Source organism: Hipposideros armiger, unplaced genomic scaffold (genome assembly GCF_001890085.2).
Source record: "Hipposideros armiger isolate ML-2016 unplaced genomic scaffold, ASM189008v1 scaffold_263, whole genome shotgun sequence".
Taxonomy (NCBI): Eukaryota; Metazoa; Chordata; class Mammalia; order Chiroptera; family Hipposideridae; genus Hipposideros; species Hipposideros armiger.
This window is the reverse complement of record NW_017731613.1, coordinates 2,071,670-2,080,903: the sequence shown is the minus strand read 5'-3', so window position 1 is coordinate 2,080,903 and position 9,234 is coordinate 2,071,670. Positions and strand designations below refer to the sequence as shown.

Sequence of the window (9,234 nt, the reverse complement as noted above, 5' to 3'; positions counted from 1 at the left end):
CCTTAAAAAATATTAACAACATTATTGATTATATTCCTCGGACTGTCTTTTCTATCCCTGAGGCCATATTGTAGTTACCAATTTGTATTGTCTCGTCCCTTCCCCTTCTCCTTCATCCCCACCCCCTCCCAACTAGCAACCCTCAGTTTTTCCTCTGTGTCTCTGAGACTGTTCTTGCAGGCTGTACAAGGTGTCCTAGAGGCTAAGCAAAAAAACATAAAGGACAACCCAGAAGGAAGTGCAGCTTTCCTTTAAAGCCTTAACTTCATCAGATTCACCTAGAGAAAAAAGTTGGGCTTTGGTGACAAGAAAGGGAGAGGGGTCCTGCTCACCTGTAAGCTATTGTTCTTAGGGTTTGAGCCTGGCCAGCTTTACTCCTGAGCCCCAGTATTGCTGCTGGCTTTGGCTTGCGCATGGTGGGACGAAACTAGCCAAAAGAGATTTAATCCCCACACAGCACTTCTTGCTCTGAAAGGTTTCTCTTTACTTACAAGTACCTTAGAAATCTGCAGCAGGGCAGGCTGGCATTTTAGAGGTTGGTATACAGTCGAAAAATTCCCAAATTTGTGACATGTGGCTGACACTTGATCTGTGTTCTGCCTATACACAAAAAAAGTGACATCCAACATTTATTGGTCACGTGCAGCATTCCAGGCACCATTCTAAGTGTTTTAGGTGTATTTCCTCCTTTAATTTGTGGTAACTCCCATCAGGTAGGCACACTTTACTCTACCCATTTCATGGAGGGGAACAGAAAGGCACAGAGCTTAGTTACAACTTGCCTGAGATCACCCATGGAGAAGTGACAGAGCTGGGATTCAAATCCGGACAGTCTGGCTGGAGGACCTGCCTGCTTAGCCACTCCAGTCTCCTGCCTCTGAAACTGTGGGGAAGAGTCTGGCGATGGAAAATTGCGGGGGAAGTCAAAGGTAAGTACTTTTAAAAATTGATGCCGCCTCTCACTTTGCCTTTAATTGCAGTGTTCTGAATCACCACAGCTCCTGGTGGCTGAGCAGCCTAGACAGAATCCACAGCAACCTAAGCACAGACAGAACAGTGTTCCGGGGGCCTCTTCCAAAACCATCTGTGCGGTTGTAAGGCGTGTTCCCACTTGGGGAGGAGGAGGTATTTAGGGTCTGGAAAGTGGAAAGGGAGGGGGCAGTAATATCAACTGTCACTAACGTAGCCCTCTGAGGCTCACTGAGTTGGACGTGGACTCTTTAAGCAACACTACTGTATCTTTTGTCTCTCCACCTTCAGTATAGTGGTGACTCTAAAGGGTTTTAGAACCAGCATTGAAATCGACCAAGCTGATGAGAGCTGGAAGCAATCATCAGCTTTTGCATATTAAACTCTAATGACTATTTCAGAATCCTTGGTAGATAACCCTCAAGTCAGAAGGAAATGAAATGAAATAGGGTTGGGAGGATGGGTGTGTGTGCATGGGGACTGAAACGTTGTAGCTGGGCTCCCTTTCTGGCAAGTTTGTCTACAAATGAAAAGTTCCCAGGCCTCTGGCCCTGAATGGCCTTTATCTTAACAGAGGTTAATGGCTCAATTCCTCCCCAGAGAAAATTGCTCTAAGAAGTCATTTTCCAACTGGCAAGCTTAGAGAGAGCTGTCTTTGATAAGTCAGAATGTTTGTAAATTAGAACAAACACTGCCATTTGGCTCGTCTGTGCTTATGGTCTAATAAAGCAGTATGTTTATATACCCTTTCAGAATTCTTGCTAAACAAAAATGAACTGACTGGTGTTTTTCCAAGGCAGAGGTGAATGCGCACTCTTCACCCCCACAGTAGCTAGCTTCTTCTCAGTCCTTTGCAGGGAGCTGCTATATTATGGTTTCTGGTCTGAGTCACCACTCGCAAAGGGGGTTAAGCGAGGCAGAACTAATCTCAAATCGAGACCTGGAATTTTCACTTCTTCATTAAAATAATCAGAAACATGCTGGTAAGAACACTGTGCTTAATGTTCTAACCCTACATATCTAATAGGAGCCGAGCCTTCTCTAAGCAATCGTTTTGGCACATGTGAAATTGATGATGTATATATCTTTGGTGGGTAACCCAATCTCAGAATATTCCAGTGAGCCTTATAGATCCTGGACTGGGGAAATGGCGTGCACTGACTTTTAATCTATTTATATTCTGATTTCCTCTCAGTATGTAGAGGCAGGTCAATAAATTTTCATTAATAATAGTGGAGACCAACCAAGAAATCAAAGACCAACATTTGTCTTAGAATTTAAAATCAATTATACTCTTGAAAGAAAGGCGAGATGGAAAATATATGGTATCAGACTCAATATTTTAGATAGAGCACAAATTAAGCTGTAAGAATATTAGTGACCATGTGATCAATGTTAGAGTAGCCTGCTTTAATAAATTAAGATTCTAAAAAGTGGTAAAAAAAAAATGTAGCTTGCCCCTGTGTACAGGGAATTAATTAAAATGGATCTAAGTCTCTCTCAAGCTTGAAAACAGCAGGTGACAGAGCCCTCCCTTCATTTTGAATTAAGAAGGAATTTGAAAATCTTTGTTGGTAATATCATCCCCATCTTTGGCCTGCTACTTTCTATCAGCAACAGCTTCTGGTTTGGGGCCTGGCATGCCGACATTTTCCACCCAAGCTTTATCAGTTTGCCTTTTGAAAGACAATCACAAGCTCATCTAACACACAGGCTATATTTAAAAGTTAGTAGCAATTTGAAAGACATGTTTTACGTGGAAGCTCTGTTATTTGAGGGTCTGGGTTCTCTAGCTAGCCCACAACACCCACTTCATCATTACTGATTGCCTTAATTCTGATTCCTGAGAATAGGATAAAAGATACTGCAGGGGCCGGCCGAGTGGCGCATTGGTTAAGAGTTCGCTTGAGACACCAGCTCTGAGCAGCAGAGCCCCAGTTTGGATCCCACATGAGGGCCAGTGATGCTGTGCCCTCTACAGCTAAGATGGTGGGCAACTGCTCAACCTGGAGCTGGGCTGCCATGAGTTGCTGGCAACTGCGTAGGCTGCAGCCCCTGCTGCAGTAGGCTGCTGTCAGCAACTGTGAGTAGCTGGCAGCCAGTGTTGAGCTGCCGTGAGCCTCCATTAGCGGCATAAGCGGCCTTCCAATGGCCAGTGAGCAACTGCCTCACCTGGGAAGAGCGCAATGATAATACCAACATGGGCCAGTGAAGCGACATCCTTCATAACTAGATTGAAGAACAAAAGGACAGCAACTTGTCTGTTCCCTTTCCCCAATTCCCCAATGCTGTACCCCTCCCCCAATTCTCCAATAAAATCTTTTTAAAAAAAAGAAAAGAAAAGAAAGGAAGAAGCTGCAGGAGGCTGAGACCAGGAGGACACCCTGCTTGGGTGTCCCGTCTGAGTGTCCCACTGAATCACTACTCACTTCTAGCCAAGGGAATGCACAGCTCTGGTAGCTCTAGAACTTCAGATCCTCTGTCTCTGCTAATTCCTGGACTGAGTGAGTTTATTAAAAAAGGAGGGCAGTGTTGTCATATGGAAAGTCAAATGAAATGGACAAGAAGGGCAGTTTTTAAAACATTTTAGCTGGAAGACAAAATCTTATACAGAATCCCATCATATCATATGAATACTTTGTTCTAACTAAGTGGGAGTGAGAGTGGCAGTGAGGAGGGAGCTGAGCTCTGCCCGTTTAACCGTCTCGCCCCCTGAAGTGGCTCCTGAGGGTTCCTCACAGACCCCTGTGCTACCAGGCTGGAAACCACTGCACTTGACACCCACTGACATCCCTTCCCTTAGAGGACATTAAGACTCTATGAAGACAGCTAGACCAGGACCCCCTGGGCATGCTGGGACTCCCTCAGCAGTGCCCCAAACTGCCTGCCCACTTGAAAGATGCCCTTACACGCATCCTGGGTTGGGCTGGGTAGAAATCCCCATCTGTAAATTAGGAATAGATGAAAATACATTTGTACTGCATTGGGTGGTTAGCCTTAAAGTAAAAGAGACTAAATATAAGACACATCTGTTCCGATGGAGTCCGAGTTGTTCCAAGATTTGTACCTGAGAAGCCGCAAGCTCAAAGAATACACCAGGTGGCTGAGTGTGAGACATAGGTTTATTGAGACTAATTGACCGGGGAGAGTCTCTGGTGGCAGCCGGCTGGACGTGTGCACTCTGCACTCAGGCAAAGAAGCAAGGTTATACAGATACAGCAAAACCAAGAGCGTTCCGTGGGAGAAATCATCTGGCAGACCCTGCAGGCCTGCTCTCATGCACACAGTGTCCCAAGGAGCCAGGAGACCTTGACTGCAAGCCAGCGTACAGAATTGACTGTCTGATAAGCAGCGTTCCCATGGAGTCAGGAGACCTTGACTGCCTGCCCGTTCATCTGCCTATGGGCCAGGTCTCTACAGCATCTGACACAGTGACTGATCTATGGATTGTGCTGGATAAGCGGCCTTTTTTATAATTTTATTATTCTTTTCTAGTTTCTATTTAAAATAATACTCTATCTACTATCTAAGTACATTTCGTTGACACACTCATTTATTGCTCTTCAGAAAGAGCCTAACTTGAACTTCTTACAAGTTATGAGTGCCTGAAGGCACAGTCACTCATACATTAATGCCTTCATTCACTCAGTAAACATCTATTGAATGCCTGCTCTGTGCTAGTCACATGGTACAGGAAAGACCCTCAAGGAGTTCAGCTTCCAGCGGGGAGACAGACAAGTGAACAGAGAATAACAATATAGGGCAGTAAGAGCTGTAGCACAGGAGGTAAGCACTAACTGTGCACATCTCGGAGGAGCATTTTTTGAGTCTGGGGAATGGAGTCAGGGATGGCCCACCAGAATGGGATGACTGAATCTTGAAGAATGCATTGACTGGAGCCTGGCAATGAAGGTGTAGAAGTGTCTACCAGGAAGAAGACAGTCTGCACAAATGCAGGGGTCCATGATGAGGGGTAGGAGTGGATGGAAAGGGTGGCTGGAACCCATGGGACGGTGGTGACTGCAAGTGGTTCGGTAAGAGGGAGAGGGGCAGTGGTAATGGGGAGATAGAGACAAGCTTAATATGAAGGCAGGGCCCAGATCGCTCTCTCTCTCTCTTTTTTTTAATTGGGGAGTCGTGGGAGGGGAACAGTGTTGGGGAATTGGGGAGGGAGATCAGCCAAGTTGTTGTTCTTCAATCTTAGTTGTGGAGAGCACCAGTCGCCATCTGGCTGCCCACTGGCAGCTCGTGGCCTTTAAGCTCAAGGTGCTGTGTTACAATCATAGTTGCAGGTGGGCGTAGCCACCATCCCATGCGGGAGTCGAACCAGCAGGCTTGTTGTTGAGAGCACGTGCTCTAGCCACTGAGCCAACCGGGTGGCAGCTCAGCTCAAGGTGCTGAGTTCAGTCTTAATTGTGGGCAGGCATAGCCCACCATCGAACAGGCAGTCTTGTTCTTAGGAGTACATGCTCTCACCAGCTGAGCCATCCTGCCAGCTCAGCTCGGGGGCAGTGTCACTGACCCATGTGGGAATTGAACTGGCAGCCCTGTTGCTCAGAGCTTGCGCTCTTAAGCTAACACTTAACCAACTGAGCCAATTGGCTGGCCCCAGATCTTTTTTATAAAATGTTATGAGGGCTAAATTTTATACTAAAGGTCATGGGAGTCTTTGAAGAGTCTTATCATGGGTCATGGCCACAGAGCGCAGATGTGTTAGAGACAGGAAAAGGGCCCTAGCCAGCTCCCTAGTTGAGGCAACTTTGCTTGGATTAGGGAAAGGAGAGCCTCTGAAGGGACACAGCTCTGAGCCAGGGTGCAAGACTCGAGGGTTGAGAGTGGTTTGGATTTCTGCCTTTACTTGGCCCCTCAGCCAGGTGACTATGCAGTATGCAAACTGCAAAGCTACAAGACAGGACCCCTAGACAGAAGAATGGGTTAAGAGATTCTTGCCAGAACAATGGCGGAGGCCATAAAATGAAAAGAAAGCTATAGGGATAAGAGATGTTTAGAAGAGAGAAATATGACTTGGACATAAATTGAGGCAGAAGAAATCATGGGTGGCTCCCAGGTATTGGGTTTGATTGGGAGGGTAGTGGTCCCAGTCACAACAGTAAAAAATCCAGAAGAAGTACCAGCTTTGGGTAAAAGTTGATAAACTCTGTTTGGGATAGGATGACTTTGTGGTTCTGTGGGACACCCTGGTGGAATTATCCAATAGACTGTTGGATATATCATTTGAAGTACAGGTAAGATATATTGCCTAGCAATATACATGTGGGAGTCATCAATATGCAAAAAAGAGCAGAAGTTGTGGTAGTTAAGATCACCCAGGCTACGGGAAGCGTAGAAAAGGTGAAGATTTGTCAAATATTTTATTTCAATAATTTATTCTTTGTTGACATCATCTACAATGGATCATGGATGGAACAATGACCAACTACATTTTCTTCTTTGTTCTTTTCTTTTTCTTTTGTAATGTCTAGAGCTGTGGTACTTGCCATTTGAAAACCTGATCTTAAGTTTCCTTACAGAGGAACAATTGATTTTCCATTAAAGCCTGTTTAAACATTAGCTGTGAGGGTGCAGGGAACCGAATACTCATAAATAGTTTCTGGAAATGTGCCTTTGTCTTTTAAAATCTGATTTGCAATTGTGTTAAAGTGAACCTGATTACTTTGGCATTAGGTATCTCAGGAGATGTGTGTCTCTGGCTAAATCTGAGCTGCTATTCTAAAAAAGGAAACTGAAGCAGCTTTTTGGATAAAAGAAGCTAAGCATGACCATGAATTGCAGAATTTCCAGGAAAAATGATGTTTCGATAACAACTGCACTTTTCTCTCACCACCAACTAGAACAAATGCAAGAAGGCAGCTGAGCTTGGAACTGAAACATTCTCTGAACTCACAGCTTGTGATACTGTCTCTTAATAGCTACGTGTTAATACAGAACTGTTGAGAAGAGTCACATTCCAAAGACAGTAAAGACCTTTTTCTAATAATGTAGGTGTAATCATAAGAATATAAACTCTTAACCATCTCCCATTTATTTATTTATTCATTCAATCTGCAAGTCTTTGCTGAATGTATTTTATGTGGCATGTACCCTTAATTCAAAGAAGCCCTGTATGCTTTCTCACTATATCTTTCATCATTCTGGCCACTGAATTTGCCTTCATGATTTTCTATGCCATAACCCTCAGTAGAAATGCCTCCTATATGTTTTCCAAGAGTAGCATTTTATTTGTCTACACTCTAGGTAACAGGATCATTTCTTTCGAAGGGTACTGACTTTCCAGGTATTTTTCTAATACAAGGGATGGGTATCATTATATATGATTACATATGATTCATATGTAATCAGCCCATTTATGAGGAAAATAAACCCAACACTCATGTCTGGATAGCTGGTTGAGAAACAGCTTTTTATCTTTTGTATGTCTAAGGAAATAATTACGGAATCCACAGAATGGGGAGAGTAAAGGCAAGTGTAATACCAGTTGTGTTGTGACCATTCACCCTTTTGATATGGTTATTATGTCAACTCACTTCAAATGCTGTAGGAAGAGGTCACTTGGAGTGGAGAAAGAAATGACCTACCCCTCGCAAGGGAAGTGGCCTCTGTCCTTGCCAGCTGACGTGTAGGAATATCATCTAAAAAAACTGCAGTGTGCCACATATTCATAGATCGATAGAGAATTTGTGACCCTCACAAAATAGTTCACCCAAAATACTGACTCAGTGTGGACAAACATCCTTCAGGTTAATGAGATCAAACTGTTGAACAAAGGGAGGAAAACTTAAAGTTCAAGTGTGAGGAGACATTGCCAAGTGCACATTTATCAGGAATGAATATAAAGCAACTCAAAAATGACATCTTGGTTAACGGGAAATGACTTAGTTGTACAAGGTAAGCTTTACAAAATGTTCAGGAAAACATCTACTGCAAACATGACCTAATATCTAGTATATGTTTTTTGGTCTGAAACACTAGATCCCTTTTTTGTATCTGTGCTACGCAATTTTTATCCGAGAGATGTGCACATAATTTTCCAACGCAGTAGTATTGTTTAGGTTTTCAAATTCTAAATTCTGCTCCACCAGGAGGTAAAACCATGAAGGGATGTATCTTTAGCTACAAGAGTTTCTCCTTCATTGGAGCTTGTTTGCCTCTGTGGCATATGTGGGTGGAGGGTTTTGCACATGAATAGGTCTGGGGACAGATGGAAGTCCTAGGATGCAACTTCAAGAGAGATATAGACAGGTAACAAAGAAGATTCTGACTGTATGGGCTGTGGCAGGTGGACATGCAGAGTGACCTGGACAAGGCAGTTTGGAAGCAGTGATTCCCCCAGATTTCTTCAGTTCATTGTTGAGTCTGTTTGCCAGGCATTGTTTATTCCCTGCCTTACGTCTTTACAGCTCTCTACCAGGCACTAATTTTGAACACAGGGACATCAAATAATCAAGGCCCAGAAGACTAATAATCTGTACAGATTCTTCCTGATCTGCAGGAGGGAGACGTTTTCTAATCTGGGTAATGGGTAGAATTTGTGTCATAGTCAACAGGTCTTATTTTAAATAATTTCCTTTGAGACTAATAAAAATACTTTCTTTTAGAAGAAATTTTCTCCCAGATTGGTCCTCCCTGTTCCTCTCATAGAATCAATGCACCTTGGCTATTATGATAGAAGTAACTTCTTATTTAAATTTTATTTTCTTCTTGACTTTGTTTAACAAACCTGGTTATTTTCTTTACAAGAGTCTGTGTGAGCTCTCCTGCGTCTTCCCTCTGCTCACTCATTGGTCCAGAGAAAGCCAGTGTTCTCCTTTGGCCTAGACCTACTAATGCAGAATGCAATCAGCCTAATGTGTCTTTGTTCATATTGTATACATGCAATACTATAAATTTGAAATGGGTTACCTTAAAAGCACAAGTGATTTCTTCTGAAAGTCTCCTTAGAGTTGTTTATTACAGGGCTGTCTAAACATGGGGAAGTGAGCTCAAGACCCTTCATGGCTGAATTGAGTCCTTAGGTTCTCTAATTTTAAGCAGTTTTTATAATTTTTTGACTGAGTTAAATATGCTCATTTCAGCATAATGATAAGATTTGCACATGACCACATCTAGTATTAAGAGAAGGTGAGGGCCGGCTGAGTGGTGCGATAGTTAAGAACTGGCTTGGGACGCCAGAGGGTCCCGGTTCGGATCCCACATATGAGGGCCAGTGACACTGCCCTCTACAGCTAAGATGCTGAACAACAGCTT

At 43.6% G+C, this 9,234-nt stretch overlaps 1 protein-coding gene across 9 annotated transcripts in view; it reads right to left on the bottom strand.

Moving 5' to 3' along the window:
- NOSTRIN (nitric oxide synthase trafficking) overlaps positions 1–9,234 on the bottom strand; it is a 54,294-nt gene that overhangs the window by 34,884 nt on the left and 10,176 nt on the right. Inside the window, exon 1 of one of the 9 annotated variants that reach the window (XM_019656614.1) lies at positions 8,708–8,892. The exons of the other annotated variants lie outside the window; for them this stretch is intronic. Within the exon in view, the coding sequence (XP_019512159.1) occupies positions 8,708–8,769 (62 nt within the window). The 5' untranslated portion in view covers positions 8,770–8,892. Of the gene's footprint in view, positions 1–8,707; positions 8,893–9,234 lie in introns of those variants that run through there. 9 annotated transcript variants of the gene reach the window in all.